This window comes from Amblyraja radiata, chromosome X (assembly GCF_010909765.2).
Source record: "Amblyraja radiata isolate CabotCenter1 chromosome X, sAmbRad1.1.pri, whole genome shotgun sequence".
NCBI lineage: Eukaryota > Metazoa > Chordata > Chondrichthyes > Rajiformes > Rajidae > Amblyraja > Amblyraja radiata.
The window spans coordinates 4,169,660-4,189,739 of NC_045999.1; the positions used below are offsets into that span (position 1 = coordinate 4,169,660).

Genomic DNA, 20,080 nt, shown 5'->3' on the forward strand with positions numbered 1-20,080 from the left:
GACAGGGCTTTTAGAAACAGGTATATACATTTGGGTACAATAGCCAGTAGTATCTTTTAATATTGTGCCCATGTCCATATGTTTGACATTAGTTAATTTCCAATGATTATTCACTGATGTGATTTGGAAACGGTTACATCTTCATTTCTCTTGCATATTGAATGCTGCACTTTCTGTTGTACAATGGAAGCTGAGAAAAGTTTTGGAAAATATTTTAGAGGAAGGGTACATTAAATATAGGGCAAAAAGTAAACTTGTTTTAAAGTCGAGTCATTGGTTCAGCACTGGAACAGGTGAAGGACATTTAGCTAATTGACATCGCATGACTTGAGGCCATCAATCTTCCTTTTGCTACATATCACTCTTAATATCAGAAAGCATCATATATCTTTTAAGAAATCCATTAATATTGGATGTAAATTGATCAACTCATCTGGCAGGAATGACCATCTGTGGAAGACTTTAAACTTTCACCTTCGTACAAGCTTTTTCTTTTAATGCAAATCTTTTTTTTTTTTAAATGTCCCCCACTCCACCCTAACCAACAATTAGTAGACAGTTCATTGTCTATCTGATTGTTTACCTTTTGATATTGAAAAATCAAAATTGACCCATTAACAGTAAAATCCTAATTTATATAATTTCCTGCCGTTTATACCTTGGCCATGTTTAGTTTGATCAATCTGGACTGAACTTAATTCTGGCCATAATTTTATATTTAGAAGTCCAACGTTAATGGTCCTGTATTTTCTGTACCAGTCCATGATATCTCAACGTCTGAGTTACAAGCTCTCAAAGGTACTGAACGTTTACAGAGCCAACTAACATGGGAAGATCTTCACTTTTAGATTTATTAATCCTAAGAGAATTAAGTTAATTTGTGTAATTGCTCAGACAATGATAAAATATCAAGAGCCTCTCACTTCATACATTTCAGCTGTTTGTGTCCTGTTTATCTCCTATCTTAACCAAACATAAGGCTCTATAGGGCAAATGTTTGGGAGAAACACTGGAAATTTGCTTTGAACAAATTGTGAAATGAAATTTAAACTGGTAGAAGAATGTGTTACATATAACCGACGATAATAGGCTGGTGCACCGCCTTAAATCGCTTTTAAATGCTGACGGGAAAAATTGTTTGAAGTGTACATATCAATACTAAGAAGGCTTAATTAGCAATTTGCTGTGGGGCTACACCTCCCTCTTACAAAGCCATGTGAGCATGAGAATTTTGAAGTATGCATAATTCAGTACTACTAAAAGCATAAAGCCTATGAAATGTTTTTGCATCTTAAATATTCTGATTTATGACTACGAAAGATTATATTAGCTGTCTTGTCCTAGTTTTACCTTTCACATTTATCAACTATTCTGGCTGCACAACTTGATCAGAAAGATATACCGTTACCATTTCAAATGAGATTGTTCAGGAAGTGTAAATGTGTAGCCTGCTTGCGTTTTTTTTTCTAAAGCAATATTCAGTTGTTTTGAGTATGGTCAGTTAAATTAAAGTGGATGTGATTCTCATGTACTTTTAGTGAATTGTTGAGATAATGGCCAGGGGGGGTGTTTTTGTTGCAAAGCCTGAAGGCTGTTGGACTCTGGGTGTGCCTGCAGCAGGAACTAGTAGTTGGGCATGTGCACAGATACTCGTAACTGGGATGAAGGCCAGGTGTGCAGAGGAGCATGATGGAGGTTTTAACTGTGCAGACAGTGGAAAGAGGCCAGGCCCAAAACATGGCCAGGGGTCGGGCCAGCTTGCAGCTTACCATAGCTTCCACCATCTGGCCCTTGCCCTCTTCTCTCTGCTACTGTTGGGCTGGTGGTTCAAAGCCTATAGCCCCACACCACCAGGTTCAGGAATAGCTACTTCCCTACAACCTCCAGTTTCTTCACCCAAACTGCACAACCCTGATGCTACCTCGACAACTAAACAAAGTCAGCCATCATCCTCTGCCTGTTCCACCATTGAGTTCTTGGTTGGATTTCTTTTTGCCATGGACCTCCCCATCGACCGTACCGCCATGGGTGGCCCTACCAGGAGCATAGCTCCAGACGGCATGGCTCTCAGGATCTCAGGTCCACATAAGCTTCTCCACCACGACAATGTGCCAATCCACGGAGAAGTAAAATAGCCATGGTATGGTCACAGTGGCCATTGTGTTATTATGGACATGCTACACTTGGTAAAGTTTACTTGTTAATTGATAATCCATATGACCTTCTTAAAATGCTGCTGCTGGAGTAGATCTAAAGGCAACTTGCAAAGAAAAATTTAAGGTGCTAAAATCTAATCTTCTTGTTAACTGGTGTCCTTTTTCTCTTGCAGGCAATATGGGCATCAGGCACAGAGTGTATAGCCAAGTACAATTTCAGTGGCAGTGCAGAACAAGATCTTCCTTTTAACAAGGGTGATGTTCTCACCATTGTATCAGTTACCAAGGTAATAGCATTCATTATTGTTTCCATGGAAATATAACATCTCATTATAGTAGTAATCTTGAGTGATTATCCTGAAATGCGTACCTGCAAAGTTGATGCAATTTTTTTTAATGTATGATTGATATTGTGAAACGTGCTATTTGCCATTGTTGTACCAGTGTTGTCTTTCAGGCCATCTCCTTGAAGAGATGAGCTGTAAAGAAAACAGATTAGTTGTTAGCAGGATTTATTATTCCAAATTGTGCTCATGGTTGACTTTGTGTATTAATTCAAATGGTGTACTTTTAAAACAAATACCATTTCACGGTCAGCTTTGTGATTGCTCCCCAACTTCTATAACCACTGTAATAACGAATATATTATTACCTCTTCAACAAACTGTATTGTGGATGAAATTGAAAATTCACAATGAGTAGAATGATGTCAGTATATTCCAATTTAATTGTGCAAATCTGATATTTGTTAATTAGGCTATTTCAAGATACAAGATACATTTATTTGTCACATGTACCAATTGATACAGTGAAATGTGTGGTCACCATGTAGCCATTGGAATTTAAAAAAAACAGCAACACATGATAGACTCCAACAAAACATCCCCACACAGCAGAATCAAAGTTTCCCACTGTGAGGGAAGGCACAAAAAGTTCAGTCATCTTCCTCTGATGATCTTTGATGTTCACCCGTGGTCGGGGCTTCCCGAGCCCTCCGCAGTCGCCGCTACGGGGGGGCCCCAATGTTCAGGCCAGCTCGCCGGGACGATGGAACTCCGACATCGGACCGGGAGAATGCTGCACTCCATCAGTAGCAAGAATGTCCTTCCTCAAATTAGGGGACCAAAACTGCACACAATACTATAGGTGTGGTCTCACTAGGGCTCTGTACAACTACAGAAGGACCTCTTTGCTCCTATACTCGACGACTCCTGTTATAAAGGCCAACATGCCATTTGCTTTCTTCACTGCCTGCTGTACCTGCATGCTTACTTTCATAGACTGAATAACTCTATTGGAGGAAATAGAAATGAAAATCTTAATGCAAAAAGGTCCACATTGAAAAAAGAATTGATATCTCTACAACCATTACTGATTTCTGATATGTAATTGGTGGAGTATATTCCAAAGTACAAATAATTCATCAAGATCAAATATTTGTATCGCTAATATCCGTGTGGTTGTATTCCCAGTTATTTGTGTATTCTGCATATGTGAAGAGCTCAATTCATTCCTTCATCCCAGCATTCTGAATAACTTGTCTATCCACGCTATAACGACCTAGGCTCAAAAATCTTTCTCAATTCTTCTAGGATCCAAACTGGTACAAAGCAAAAAGCAAAATTGGTAAAGAAGGAATTATCCCTGCAAATTATGTCCAGAAGAGAGAGGGAGTCAAGTCTGGTGCCAAGCTTAGCCTTATGCCGTAAGTAGATGATTTGGTTTAGCATTGTAACCATAGACTATAGAATACAGAGATTAATGAAATGGACACTTGTAATCGCAATATAATGTTTTATTGCTTCAAAATTGAAAAGAAGCAAATGGGGAATTGTCACTGTTCTAAGTATTTAAATCGATGGTGTTAATTTCGATGGATGGTGCTCTTACGAGGAAAGCCAGCGGCATCATCCCTAGAATGTTCACGTTCAACAAGGTGAACGTTGATACTCCACATTTGTTGTCACCTTCTCCTAGCTAACAATGATGTATTCTACATTTCCTTTGATGTCTCGTTTTCACACCTTCCCCTTCCTTATCTCTGTGTCTCCCTCTCTCCCTTGACTCTGACGTCTGAAGAAGGGTTTTGACCCGAAACGTCACCCGTTCCTTCTATCCAGAGATGCTGCTGAGTTTTTCCAGCATTTTGTGTCTATTTCTTTGTTTGGACTTTGCCCTTTTTGATTTAATGCAGTGACTATTATCTAAGGTACACAAAAATGCTGGAGAAACTAAGCGGGTGCAGCAGCATCTATGGAGCGAAGGAAATAGGCAACGTTTCGTCCCGAAACGTTGCCTATTTCCTTCACTCCATAGATGCTGCTGCACCCGCTGAGTTTCTCCAGCATTTTTGTGTACCTTCGATTTTCCAGCATCTGCAGTTCCTTCTTAAAGACTATTATCTAATCTTGGCTGCCTTTGCTTTCTGGCATGCTTACTGGCTGGAATCGCTGTTCAGTCAATTGATGTAAGCAAAATAAAAGTCCCATTACATACTGACATGGGGCGTAATAAATGCACTGGAAGGAAATATTTTTTCCAAAATTGTTTTTATGGCTACAAGTTGCTCTTTGGTGAGCTTCTGCTGTTGGAATAACTTAATCTACACTCTGCTCTTCAATTGAATCTCCTGAAGCTAGCTGTTGTACATCAGAGGAGGTTAGGTTAGATTTGTTTGCTATGCTGCCTTCCACTTGGTGTTGCCAGTGCTTTGAGTGGCATAAGTGCGGAAGGCATTGTTTAATTTTGCCAGAGGTGAGGTAACATTTTTAGGGAGGAAACAATTTCTCCTAGGCTGATCTCATCTGCCTTCAGATTTGTTTGCTGAGAGACCTTTACATTTTTCATCAATATTTAACCAACTACTGCTGCCATAATTCTTAAGTTACATTGTCATGAATAATAATAATAATAATAATTATAATAATAATAATAATAATAATAATATTAAACTTTATTACGGACTCGAGGTCCAGACAAGGGGCAACATTACATTAAAAAATGCATTGCATATTAAAAAAATATTATAAAGTACATATAAAATCTTAGTATATCACTTATAAAAGCATCATAAATTATATCTTTAAAAAAATAAAAAAAAAAAAAAAAAATAAATAAAAACACAATACATAAGTTAAAAATCCAGATTAAAAGAATGATCAATGTTCTACAACGAGACAACGATACCAGTGTCTCCACAACTGGGATTTGTAGCATGTAGTGCTAACCCTTATGTTTGACAAGGCCACAATAATTATGGATGTATTAACACTGGTTTACCAGAATGCTGCCTCGATTCAAGAGAATTAGCTATAAGGAGAGGCTGGATTGTTTTCTCTGGAATGGCAGAGATTGACGGGGGAACTGATAGAAGTGTATAGAAGTAGGGTAACCATTGACAAGACGTCCTATAGGAAGGAGATGAGGAAGAATTTCTTTAGTCAGAGGGGTGGCGAATCTGTGGAATTCTTTGCCACAGAAGGCTGTAGAGGCCAAGGCAATTGATATTTTTGAAGCAGAGATAGACAGATTCTTGATTAGTACGGGTGTCAGGGGTTATGGGGAGAATGCAGGAGAATGGGGGTAGGAGGGAGAGATAGATCAGCCATGATTGAATGGCGGAGTAGACTTAATGGGCCGAATGTGCTAATTCTGCTCCTGTCACATGACCTTATGACAGACAGAACCTTATTCCTCATATTTCAAAGATGACGGCATAGCTTTAAGGTGAGAGGGGCAAAGTTTAGAGGAGATGAGTGGGGCATATTTTCTTACAGTGGGTGTCTGGTGGTGCCAGGGGTAGTAGTGGAGGCAGATAATATAGTAGCATTAAAGAAGCTTTTAGATAAACATTGAATGAATGAATGGGGGGGGGATATGGATCCGTTACAAGCAAAGGAGATTGGTTTAACTTGGCATCATGTTGGTGCTGACAATGTGGGCTGAAGGGCCTGTTAATGTGATGGACTGTTCTGTGTTCTATGTTCAATTTCTATGTTGCACGAATGAGCAATGCTTGTTGCTTTGAGCACAATACTAACTTCCTTCATGATTAAGCAATAACTCATCAAAATGGATTCCCAGTTGAGTCTAGATAATGGACAAAGGTTTAGAATCCACAGGCTGTACAGTATCTGTAAACCCTTGGGAACGCAAGAGCTTTAGTGATATGGGCTTCTCGTATCCAAACCAGGAAAGGAAATCTTGAGAAGGAAAGGTAAATTGAGACCCATCACAGAAAATGTTCAAAATGACTAGTTCTGACATGTACTGATACTGTTTTTCAGACATTATATGATCCATCCTTGTCAAAAGGGCAGCTGGAATTGATTTCTGGGGAATGGGTTGCTATCATTTTCAGTCAGCCGGCTTTTAAGTAACACAATTTTACCATTCAGCTGAAAAATAAACCGTGAAAGTTAATTACTAGGCTGCAGGGCCAGATAAATGTCGTAATGGCTGCTCTTGAGATGTTTCAATTGATTATTTTATCCTGGAATTTTACAATATAGACCTTGGGAGGGGAAAAAAATGTTTTCCAGCCTTGTTTGCAAGATTTAATGGATCAAATCCAAGATTCTCAGTCTGCAGAAGGGTCTCGACCCGAAAAGTCACCCATTCCTTCCATCCAGAGCCTGTCCCGTTGAGTTACTCCAGCATTTTGTGTTTATCCAACATTAATGTATTTAATTTATTTAAGTTAGTTTGGAGATACAGGATGGAAACAGGCCCTTCTGCTAACAAGTCCATGTTGACCATGCCTAGTTCTATCTTACACACTAGGGACAATTTACAGAAGCCAAGTAACCTGTAGGTCTTTGGAGTGTAGGAGCACACCGGAGCACCCAGACAAAACCCATGTTGTCACACACAGAGAACGTCCAAACTCCGTACAGACAGCACTCATAATCGGGATTGAACCTGATTCTCTGGCACTGCAAGGCAGTAACTCTACCACTGCGCTACTGTGCTTTAATTCAAAATTGATACTGGCTCCAAAAGACCCATCAGCGATTTTTGAGCAAGGATAGTCATTTGGGAGAGGTGTAGTCGGTTGGCTAAATTCTGAATTGTCAATCAGATTCAAATATGCACAAGCAAGTTGGTTACAATTTGAGATACATTGTGTAAGGTGCGGTGACCTTCATTGAAAGGAACACCTTAATGGATGTCTCAGTGAAGAAAAATTGGGCTTAATGTAAATTTCCCTCTGACACTGAGAGCAGACTAAAGATTTGTATTTGATGTGTGCCGTTTGCTGAACTAAGTAATTGATTCTCCTGCAGTTTGGAATCTTCTGCAGCGAACAGTAATTGATACTATCATTACATACGTTATTTCCCCCTCCCATTTGACAGGGTACTAAAATATTGAATTCATCAAATAGATGAGAAATATGGTATCATAGTGCAACTCTTATCTGACAATTACTTATTATATTATGTGATGCCATTGTTATACATCATATCATGACTTTTATGGTCCCAGGAACTTAGTGGCCAAATAACCTTTTTTTTAAATATTCATTTGTTCTCGATTGCAATGTGTGTGCTGATCTACTAATGTTGGTGTTAATAGATGCTGTAGGTGTTTAATTTGTGTGTCTGCACATGCCAGGAAAACATTACAGCAGTTGTTGAAACTTGCAGGTGACGATTTCTGCTATCTTAGGTCTTGGGTGGAAGTACCTGATAATTAGGAGTGGGAATAGATGACCCGGGGAGATTGACGATACGATACGATACGATACGATACAATTTATTTGTCATTTGGACCCCTTGAGGTCCAAACAAAATGACGTTTCTGCAGCCATACATTACAAACAAATAGACCCGAGACACAACATACTTTACATAAACATCCATCACATTGCTGTGATGGAAGGCCAAAAAAACTTATCTCTCCACTGCACTCTCCCCCCCGATGTCAGAGTCAAAGTCAAAGCCCCCGGCGGGCGATGGCGAATTGTCCCGCGGCCACTTTGGGTCGAGTCTGGTCTGCAGAAGGGCCTCAACCCGTAACGTCACCTATTCCTTTTCTCCAGAGATGCTGTCTAACCTGCTGAGTTACTCCAGCTTTCTGTGTCTAAGATAGACAAAAATGCTGGAGAAACTCAGCGGATGAGGCAGCATCTATGGAGCGAAGGAAATGGGCAACGTTTTGGGTCGAGGCCCTTCTTCAGGGTGGGGGGGGGGGGGGCGGGAAGAAGAAAGGAGGGATTTAACGGTGGATGTGTCTCAGATGGGTCTGTGTCTAAGAATTAGGTTATGTTCGGGAAAAAGTCTGACAAAAAAACAGTTGAAGAATCTGAATAGATGGTGATGAGGCAAGATCTAGTCTGTCCTCATAAATGGAAGTTCCTCCTAGAATAACATGTTGCTAAATCTACACAGTGTTCCCTCCAAGACCGTGGCCAATTTTGATGGTTGTGTTTTTTCGTTGGCCTGCTTCATCCATCGTAACATTGCCTTTCTGTACATTGCAGTTGGTTTCATGGAAAAATTACGCGTGAGCAAGCTGAGCGGCTACTCTGTCCTCCTGTAGACGGGTTATATTTAGTACGGGAAAGTACCAACTATCCTGGAGACTACACACTGTGTGTGAGCTGTAGCGGGAAGGTGGAACATTACCGAATCATTTACTCCTCAAGCAAACTCAGCATCGACGAAGAAGCCTACTTTGATAACTTGATGCAGTTGGTAGAGGTTAGCAAGATTTTAATAACTTTTTAATCGTTGAATTATTGTAAGACAATTTGAGAGCCTAATATGCTATTTCAAATGACGAAATGTTTTAAACCTCTGATTTTCCTGTGTGGCTGCTAATTATGTAATTTTTCAGAATTTGCTAATCAAATGTAAGGATGAGTTGAACTATAATGGGGCTAAGAGGGAGAGATAGATCAGCCATGATTAAATGGCAGAGTAGACCTGATGGGCTGAATGGCCTAATTCTGCCCGTCACATGAGCTTATATTAACAGAATTGCAAAGACATTTCCTGGTTTGCTATTAGTGGTTTCCCAACTAGTTTGTACTACAATTGGATTTGGAAATTTCTGATCCAGAGATCAACTTTTGTTTTCAAACTATTTTCGCAAAACCAATTCTTTACCAAATTGTCTGGCATTGATCATGGGAACTGTGCAGATTTTCATATGCAGCTAAAACCAGTTTATTTTGTAATGTTCCCATTATGGTTAGGAGGAAGAGATAGATCAGCAATTATTGAATGGCAGAGTAGACTTAATGGACCTAATGGCCTGATTCGGCTCCTATCACTTACAACCTTATTATGGTCAGATATAAGGTTCAGAAATAATTAGCAAACATATCTTTAAAGTTGGCATCAAATAAGTTTGGTACTTAAGTCTACAACTGTCTACTCTATTAATGAGCTCCAATGCTGTATGATTATTAATGAATGAAAAGGAGCTAATCATAATTTCCCAAATGGGGTTTTGTGGTTGGCATCTGTGGGCCATTTCTGGATTTGTTCCACAGCAGCTGATTTGAATCTCAAATTTGATGCCAAGTCCCTTTCCTGTATTCAGCTTTCAACTAGAAACGGATTGCCGTTCATCTGAAACTGTAATAGTTCCTCAGAGGCTTCAGCCAAAATGCTTGGATACGAACCCTGTGTATAAAATCTTGTTCTGAGTCTTCGAATTAAACGAGTGGGCCGAATGCTCAATTATATGCTGATTGAAAGGCTCTTAAGATTTTGTTTGCCACAGGAGACACATTTACCTGAGCTTCACCTCTTGTGGGTGTATGCTTTGTCATACATAGAATCATTTTCAAGGTCAGTGGACTAACCCTCAAAGTTATCTTCCTCTAGCACATAAAAATTGATAGAAAGTTGACATTGGTCACGTACTCTGAATTGGTTTTGATAAGACTTTTGTTCCAAGAGACACTGTATGGAGTTTGTGAAGCCTGAACCCAACTGAAGGCTTCTCAAGCTAAGCTGTCTGTTGTTGTATCCTGACAGCTTCCGAGCCGATTAACCCAAAAATATACAAATAAACATACAGTACTCAACCATACAATAAATAAATGTATAATACTAGGTAACCAGACTATGATAGTGCAAAACCAAAATATCAAGGCAATGTTTGACTGAATGTAGAGATGAGAAGCTTTAGTAAAAGTCTCCACTGGCTGTAGATTCAATGACATGAGATGAATCAGTCAAACACAGCCTGTGTTTGGAGGTGGGGTATTCATTCATCCCCGACGCACATCAGCTGTAAGGTTAGTGTTTTGGTCACTACAGTATTCAATTGTATCCGCAACAACGCAATCCATACTTGCATCTTGCAAGATCTTGGTGCCATTCAGATAGAGGCTGATGAATGGCAAGTAACATTTGTGCCACATGAGAGAATCCAATTGTCTATGACAATGAGCCTAGCACTACTAACATCTTGGGGTTATCTTTGACAAGAAACTTGACACGTCTAGCAACTGACTACCTGAGTGGTTGTAGGTGGGTATTAATGGCAGGTGACTCACCACCTGGCTTCACCAAGGACTTTCACAGTGTTCCCTCGAATGTCAGTTGAGCAATGGAATAGACAATAGATTATAGACAATAGGTGCAGGAGGAGGCCAATCGGCCCTTCGAGTCAGCACCGCCATCAGAACCTCGTTCCTGCCTTCTCCCCATATCCCCTGACTCCGCTATCTTTAAGAGCCCTATCTAGCTCGCTCTTGAAAGCATCTTGAATGGGTTGTGTTGTCCTTTCCTGTGCAAGTGGAGCTCCAGCTTTCCATTGCTGGGTGTGCACAACCTTTCTAGGGTGCAAAACAACAACAACATGCACTGTATTCACAACCCAAAGGTAATGTAGCTCTTCCCCTACCTGCCACAACAATTTGGAGAAGATGAGCAGTCGATGGAACCATGCTGCCTGTAATCCCCCTGTACACTATGCACATGGAAATGGTATTACTAATCCTTTTTTTGTTATTAAGATCAAATTCCTGAAACACCATATCCCTATGAGGGAATATCACTGCAAAGTGTAGTTTAGCGATACAGTGCTGAAATAGACCCTTCAGCCCACTGAGTCCGCACTGACCAGCAATCCCCCACACATTAACAGGACCCAACACAGACTAGGAATTATTTTACAATCATACCAAGCCAATTAACCTACAAACCTGTACGTCTCTGGAGGAGACCGAAGATCTCGGGAGGAAACCGAAGATCTCAGAGCAACCACATGCAGTGGAGAACGGGGAGAACTCCATACAGACAAGCACCTGTAGTCAGGATCAAACCCGGGTCTCTGGCGCTGTATGGCAGCAGCTCTACTGGCTACGCCACTGTGCTGCCCCTAAAGTCTATAATAATTGAGACATAACTTAACTATTTTGAGGTAGGTTGAGGGCATTTTGGGGTAGGTTGAAAATGCTGACCTTGCCAATAAAGTGCTCACCTTGTAAATGAGTAAAAACAACTCTGGGTGAATGAGGGCTGCAGATATGTGAGAGAAATATTCGACTAGTGACTCTCCATTCTACAAGATTCTGACTTGGACGTGTGTTGCCAGTTCTGCATCTTCCTCAACTGGAAACCTGAAATGATGCACAAAATGCCTAATCTGCAGGTGCTGCCTGAACTGCTTATATTTTCTAAGACCTCTTTTGTCGACGCAGAAAGATTTTTGCGTCTTAAGAATCCTTGTTTAAGTTACACTTTTAAACACGCTTCTTGGATGGCTACCTGACGTGGGACCACATAGTGCTGAGTGGAACTTGTTCATCTGTCTGATTCATTAACTGGTAATCGGCTACAAAAATATTCAGACTCCTTCCATTTTAAACTGAATTGGGTTTAACTTCCCTATAACGTACCTAATGCAGACTGGGAACTCAATGGTTGGTCTGTTATTCATGAAGTTAATTTAGTTCTAATGCTTAGGAAAAAAATGCTCTCTAAGTCTAGAATTAGTGTAGCTGAAGTAGGGGGAGCGGGTGATATCAAGCGTCTCCAATATTGATTAATCAATACTGCTCAGTCTGTCGTCTTGAGGTTTTTTGAAGAGATGTTATGAAATTTCCCCCAAACCACCCCATCCGTACACCATATCTCCAATGTTTATCTCATTTAGAAGGCTATTTTTAGTGTTGTTTTCACCTGATCAGGTGGTATCACCCGAGTAAAAATGATCTTCAGTCATAAATGTTATGTCTTTCTGTATCAAGAAAAGGCTGAGGCATTATTGACAATTGTGCTGGCAGTTAACTTTGTTTTCTTAACAGCACTGCAGTCATTTCACAGCTTTTACACCATTACTCTTAATTTTATCGCTAATATTTGCAAAAGTATGTGAAGGCAGAAGCAGTCTTGGCACTTTGACAAATTACATGTGTGTAAAGAATATCGCGGAGTCATGGGATATGGGGAGAAGGCAGGAACGGGGTACTGATTGGGGATGATCAGCCATGATTACATTGAATGGTGGTGCTGGCTCGAAGGGCCGAATGGCCTACTCCTGCACCTATTGTCTATTGTCGCGCTTGCATTCCCTCTCCCTCATCTTTCCCTACACTCAGTTTTCCCCCAAAAGGGCATTTGTTCTTCACGCTAAAAGTAATGCAATCAACGGTACACTGGCTGTAGTGAAACTAAATCTCCGCAGTAAGATTACACTTGCAGAATGGCAGGATTTCTGTCCTTGTGAAGTCAAATGATTCCTATTCTGCAATAAAATAAGGGACTTTAAGAAAGGTACAGTTCTCTTAGCACAGAATAGCTGGTATGAAGCGTTCAGTGGAATCAGGGTGTTTATCAAATTAGAGGAGGTGGTATTGTGGGTGAATCCAACTGAATGCCTGATCTTTAGTTTGTGATACGACCTTGACTTCTGAATTAAGGTCTTCAGATTTGCACTATCTCCGCATTTAACCAAAATGCTGAGGGAAACAGTAGTTGTTGCCTTGAAAGAGAGAGAGAGAGAGAAGCATGTATTTAGTACACATTACCAGGTGAGGGAAGCTGGAGCCTCGGCAGCCATTAGGGTGCAGAGAATCCCAGTCCCCAAGCATTGCCAACACGCCATTTGTTAACTGCACATCATTTGTTTCCTTCTGTTTGTAGCATTACACCGTGGATGCTGATGGGTTGTGTACACATCTCATCACTCCCAAGCTTATGGAAGGGACAGTGGCTGCACAGGATGAATTCTCTCGAAGTGAGTGGAAAAATGAGTGGTAATGTTTTTGCCTCCTTTTCCATGTTTCTTCCCAAAAGACCATTTGGAACCTCTGTAACGATGATATTCAGTTACTCCAGCTTTTTGTGTATATCTTCCATTTAAACCAGCATCTGCAGTTCCTTCCTACACATTCAAAGACATGGTCCTTCTGATTTGGACTTTAACGCAATCAACTTGCTTTAACTATGTGGTTACATTGCAGGTCTGCACAAAATTTATTTCCACAAATGGCTTCCTACTTCCGGTTCTCCACTTGCTTCAGGACACTATTTATTTTAATTTTAAAGGGGAAAACTAAGTCCTGGAGGAACTCTGCAGCCCAAGTAGCATCTGCGGAGGGATATGGAAAGACGCCTTTTTGGGTTGGGTTTCATATTGTCCATTTCGATCCCCAGATGCTGCCTCACCTGCTGTGTGTTCATCCAGTGCTTGTTTTTTTTTTACTCTGCAGTCTCTTGAGTTTCCATTTCACCTTTTAACTTTTGTTTTACAGGTGGGTGGGCACTAAATATGAAAGAGCTGAAATTATTACAGACTATAGGAAAAGGAGAATTTGGAGGCAAGTACCAACCTTTAATAATTGATCATGTGGTACAACACTATCCTGTTATATTTTGTGCATTTCACTTGATACTACTCTACTTTGAAAATTTGCATTGTATTGGTAACTTATTTTAATCACCATCGGTTATTCCGTTGGTGTTTGTGCACGAGGCTTGCTAATTAGTTTTTTCTGATGTTATTTATCGACAATAAATAAATTAGATTTTGCTTGCTCAATGAACATATAAACATAGTGCATATGTATATCGCTGACCACTATCAAGATGGGAGATTTAATTATCTTGAGAGAATGACGGGGTTTCCATTTTGTATGTTTCTCAAGCATCAATGGGTGCTGTTTGGTTGCGGAGGGATTGTTATCGGTCTGACCATCAGAAGTACTTCCCCCTCCTGCTGCTCTTCAAATGTTATCTTGAGGTCCTTTGACCACAGGCTGAGGCAGGCTTAAAAGATCACTCTAAAAACCCCGTCTCCCACGTGCTCTACTACCAGAGCATCTATGTATATCTTGCCACCTTCCCCCTCTTGATACAGGTATGGCTCGTGTCCATAGCTGCTCAATCATAATTGCCACTTAAAAGTCCCAAGACCCTCATCCTCTTGACAGACATCGCTGTCTGTGCTGCTTTTATTAAACCCATACTTTAATGCCACTCTTTTCTGTTGAGACCCCACCACCTATCAAGTTGATTGTTTAAAATGGTAAATTTTACATGCTCACAAGTCCAAGAGTCAAGTGTGTGTTATTGTCATGTATCTGTCTCAAAACAAAACAATGACATTCTTTCTTGCAGAAGTTCTGTTAAATGCGAATGGCTCCCCCCCCTTTACTAATCTTCTGTTTATCTCTAGATGTGATGTTGGGTGAATATAGAGAAAACAAAGTTGCCGTCAAATGCATTAAACATGATGCAACCGCGCAAGCCTTTATTGCTGAAGCATCTGTAATGACGTAAGTTTTATCATCGATCCTGTGCAATCTAGTTGTGTTCAAGTTGCTTCTATTTTTATCCTTGGCAAATTAACGTCTTGCTGTCTGAATAGAAGTAGATTTTGGCTTTAGTTTTGTCCTCTCTGTATTCACCAAACTACTAACAGCCTACCATCAATTGCCTTGCTGAGGCTCATATAGACAATGCCTGCAGCTTTACCCGTGACAACCTTTTTAGTTACTACTTCAAAAAACTGAATGGGGTTTGTGAGACATGATCTGCCACAGCAAAGAATCAATTTGTGGAGATAATTCTGCATTGTTATGTGACAGTGGAAGTGGGAGGGGTTAAATTCTCAACCTAATGGTTAACTATCTTATTGCAAACTCATTTTCACTCATCTGATGTGCCAGCCCCTGGTTCATTCTGCTCGTTTGGTCCAGTATTAAGTTACTGTTGTGAACATTTCCAAGGCGATCTGATATTTTGTCTTGTACATTATTCAGAACAAATGGCTAAGTATTGAAAAGCAGAATGACTAGCTTGTGGTAGGAATTGAGCAAGATTCTGAGGGTCAGGAACTGAGTTTGTGGTTAGAGCTTGTATTTCATGCATTCCAGTAACTGCAGCATTTTGAGTAAAAACTAATTTTTTTAAACCAGCTGAAGTTTTTAGGCAATATAGTGCTGGATTTTTAAGAATTCTTCACTGCAATTCTTCAATTCTAAACCCAGATTTAGTTTTTGTGAAGACTAACACCTAACTAATTTTATTTTGTTAACACAGACAACTCCGCCACAAAAACTTAGTTCAATTGCTGGGTGTCATTGTGGAAGAAAATGGATCACTGTATATTGTAACAGAGTACATGGCAAAAGTAAGTATGATGGCTGGATGGATGAAAGGCTTGCGGTGATCATTGTAGTTAATGTAAAGTTTGTGATCTTTGAGTGCTGTAATAATCCATGATTTACTTATGATATTCATGACTTGAACATACTTGCATATGGAACAAACATTTCATCAGTTTTGGGGTTAGCATCAAGAAAGTGCATCATCACTCACGGTTTAACTGGATAGTTTTTAATTAGTTTTGGAGACACAGTGCGGAAACAGGCCCTTCTGCCCACCGAGTCAGCATTGATCAGCGATCCCCGCACATTAACACTATCCTACACACACCAGGGACAATTTTACGCACGCACCAAGCCAATTAACCTACATACCTGTACATCTTTGGAGTGTGGGAGGAAACCGAAGATCTCGGTGAAAACCCACACGGTCACAGGGAGAGTATACAAACTCCGTACAGACAGCACCCGTAGTTGGGATCGAACCCTGATCCCTGGCTCTGTTAGGCAGCAACTCTACCGCTGCGCCACTATGTCGACCAGTTAGATGAGGAAAAAATACATGTAGTTGAAAGATTGGTGGATAAAGTTGCTCAGAGTATATTTTTCCAAACTGAAGATAGAAACTGAGTGGATGTAAACCTGAAAACAACCCTTTTTACGATGAAATTATTCATAAGATTCCTGTGCAGTCAATACAGGGTAAATAATTGAAACTGATAATCAGGCTATTAAACAGGAGTCGGAGAGTGATTGGTTAGAGTTCTAGTCAGTACTTGGTGACACATGATCGATGCCAAATAGTTGTTAATCAACATTGATGAACTGAGCCCTCTACATGCAGATTGTATTCTCTTTCCCCCTTGACTTCTCCCTGTTAAATAATTGGGTTTACTTTTTTTCCTCAACAATTGCACAATTTATGTCACAGGTTTCTAAAATGTCTGTACTTTGAGGTTTGTTCAAATTGCTTCTCATCATATTTTCCTAAGACGTTTAAAGTATTTCTATTTACCGAGTTCTGCTTTTGCACAATGGAGAAGTACATTGTTTCCCCTCTTGTGATACCAGGTCACAATGCTGTCCTTGTGGTAAAACAATCTTTATAACACAGTGCGAGAACAGGCCCTTCAGCCCACAATGTCTGTGCCAAGCATAATGCCCAGACCATCATTTATCTACCTGCACATAGCGCATATCCCTCCATTTCCTGAATATCCATTTGCCTACCCAAAAGTCTGTTAAACATGTCTGCTTCAAACACCACACCCAGCAGAGCTTTCCAGGCACTCGCTGCCCTGTTTGTGTGTTAAAAAAAAAACTTGCCCCACGCATCTCCTTTAAACGTTGTCCCTCTCACCTTAAAGCTCTGCCCTCTAGTGTTTGATTTTTTCCATTCTTGGAAAAAGATCCTGACTGCCTACCCCATAATATTTCTTCTGTCAGGTCTCCCCGTAACCTCTGGCGTTCCAGAGAAAACAATCCAATCTGTCCACCCTCTCCCTATAGCTAATACCCCCTAATCCAGCAATTTTGAATGATTAGTCTTTTGTATTTTTGTACCTTTTTTTCCTCTGAAGTTAAAACAATGATTCTTCAATGAAGGAAATGAATTTTGTTATACAATAACAATTTGGATTTACCGACAAATATTTGCCAATTTTAACATTTCAAACTCTGAAATGGGTTATTGTTTGTATGCTAAATTAAAGTTCTACAACAAATAAGAACTCCACTTCCAAAAGGGGATTAATGCTTCTGTTGAAACAAGTAACTGCAGATGCTGGTTTACAAAAAAGACAAAATGCTCAGTGGATCAGGCTGCATCTAGGAGAACATGGATAGGTGACGTTTCTGGTCAGGACCCTACTTCACTCTCAGGGTCTGTAGAAGGGTCCCAACCTGAAACATCACCTTTTAGTTTTAGAGAAACTGGCCCTTCAGCCCACTGAGTCTGCCCCGACCAATGATCCCCACACACTTACACTATGAAACACATGCTAGGGACAATTTATATTTATACCAGGTCAATGAATCTACAAACCTGTGCATCTTTGGAGGGTGGGAGGAAACCGGAAACCCCGGTGAAAACCCACGCAGGTCATGAGGAAAACGTACAAACTCCGTACAGACAGCAGCCATGGTCTCTGGCGCTGTAAGGCAGCAACACTACCACTGTGCCACCATGCCACCTCTCCATGTTCTCCAGAGATGCTGCCGAACCCGCTGAGTTACTCCAGCTCTTTGTGTCATTTAATGCATCTGTTCTCAGATTCTTTTGAGCACTCAAGGGTTATTTGTACAAATAACAATTTGTGACCTCTGCCATGATTAGCTGTTTTTGTTGATGTTCCCTTCCAGTTAATTAATTGCTATTCTTTATGTTGACCTTGCTGTACTCCATGGACCCATGGTGGATAAGTTACTGGGCAGGACTCCAGGGGCTTGGACCATTATCCAGAGACACACGTTTTGAATCTCAGCACAGCCGATGGGGAGATAAACTCCAAAACAATGAACTAAATACTTAGTTCATGTGCTATTATCAGTAGTGACTGTGGGAACCTTTGGATTCTCATTAAAAATGGGCCTTCCGGGAAGGCAATCTGCTCTCTGACCGTTGTGTGACATCTGACACGTTCATCTGGTTCTCAGTCTCAAATTCCTGCCTCGCCCATCATCTAAGGGTGGATGTTCACAGCAGGGCCCATATCTTGCGAAATATGTTGTTGCTTTAAATAGCCTCTGAAAAGATGCATGGGTGAAGGGGAATTAACTGAACCAGCTTAGGTTCAATGAGTGAGAACATTTAGACAAGGATAAGTAATTTCTACAACTCAGCAAATCAGTCGCTTTCTGCCTCTTAGCCCATTGTTCTCCAATGATTATGTTCTACTAAGTATCAACCGACAGGAGCAAATCCCAGCCTTCTCGCTGTTCCTCGGTACACGTGACAATAAACTAAACTGAACTGAGTCTTGAGTTTTGAAATGTTCAAAAATAAAGGCACTTGCACTAATATCTTAATGACTGAAACTTCCTCATTACTAGGGCAGTTTGGTGGATTACCTCCGATCAAGAGGCAGATCGGTCCTTGGTGGAGATTGTCTATTAAAGTTTTCCATGTGAGTATTTTAATTTTCGATGGATGACTTTGCAATATCAATACAAATCAAGGAATGAAAGCAAACTTACAGAAACGTCGCAGTATGTTAAACACCAATTGACCAAGGGATGAGCAAGAGGGTCGGGGCAGTTCCACCAAAGCTGAGATTTTCAGATCCTGCAGGTATTTCATCAAAGTACATCTTCACCTGGAGGATTGGGAAGCTTTTAAAAATTAATGGCCTCATTCTGCTCCTACTACATATAAACATGAATTAACAGAAGGCAACTAAAAAGACAATAAGGTAAGAAAAAGAAGGTAGATAAAAATGCTGGAGAAACTCAGCGGGTGAGGCAGCATCTATGGAGCGATGGAATAGGTGACGTTTTGGGTCGAGACCCTTCTTCAGACTGAACGTCACCTATTCCTTCTCTCCATAGATGCTGTCTCACCCGCTGAGTTTCTCCAGCATTTTTATCTACCTTCGATTTTTTTCCAGCATCTGCAGTTCCTTCTTAAAGGAAAGAAAAGATGATATGTGGAGGCAAACTAACCAATAATATAAAATATACCAAAAGTTTCTTCAAATGTATAAAAGAGAGGCAAGAGTGGACATTAGACTACTGGAAAATGATGCCAGAGAGATACTGATAGGGAATAAAGAAATTAATTGAATACATTTTTTGCATCAGTCTTCTCAGCAGAAGACACCAGCAACATACCAGAAATTAGGAGAGTCGGGGCAATAAAAGCACTACCGCCACTAATCTTGACACAGTGCTAGAATAACTCGGTGGATCAGGCATCATCTCTGGGGAACAGGGATAGGTGATGATTTGGGTCGGGACTCTTCTTTGGGCTTTTACCGATCTCATCACCTCTGCCAATCTCCCCACCATACTCCAACCTGGTGGTTCCCCAGCCTGGTTCAGTACTGCCCACTTTTATTCTTTATCACTAATCTTCACCAGAGCAATATAGAACTCTAAAACACATCTAATTAATTTGTATCCTTTGGGGAATCAAGTCTGCCCTCCCTTGCCTTTCTGTCGAGATATAATTCTAAGTCCACTATTCTGGTTAAAGCTTAACTAACCTCTGGTGTGCACAAGCTCCTAAGAGCAAGGGGAATGGACAGAGATGCCCATATTTCTTTAACAAAAAGTTGCAAATGCTTTTTCCATTCAAAAGTAAATTGTCAGCATTAATGCTACGTTAAATGTCAAAGGTTACACTTTCTCTTTC

General features: G+C 40.5%; 1 protein-coding gene across 4 annotated transcripts in view; it reads left to right on the forward strand.

Moving 5' to 3' along the window:
• Positions 1–20,080, forward strand: part of csk (C-terminal Src kinase) — a 100,437-nt gene that overhangs the window by 75,107 nt on the left and 5,250 nt on the right. For all 4 annotated transcript variants that reach the window (XM_033015055.1, XM_033015056.1, XM_033015057.1 and 1 more), the window contains 8 exons: positions 2,330–2,443; positions 3,749–3,861; positions 8,641–8,860; positions 13,265–13,358; positions 13,876–13,941; positions 14,799–14,898; positions 15,665–15,755; positions 18,781–18,854. In XM_033015055.1, coding sequence (XP_032870946.1) covers positions 2,330–2,443; positions 3,749–3,861; positions 8,641–8,860; positions 13,265–13,358; positions 13,876–13,941; positions 14,799–14,898; positions 15,665–15,755; positions 18,781–18,854 — 872 coding nt within the window. The remainder of the gene's footprint in view (positions 1–2,329; positions 2,444–3,748; positions 3,862–8,640; positions 8,861–13,264; positions 13,359–13,875; positions 13,942–14,798; positions 14,899–15,664; positions 15,756–18,780; positions 18,855–20,080) is intronic.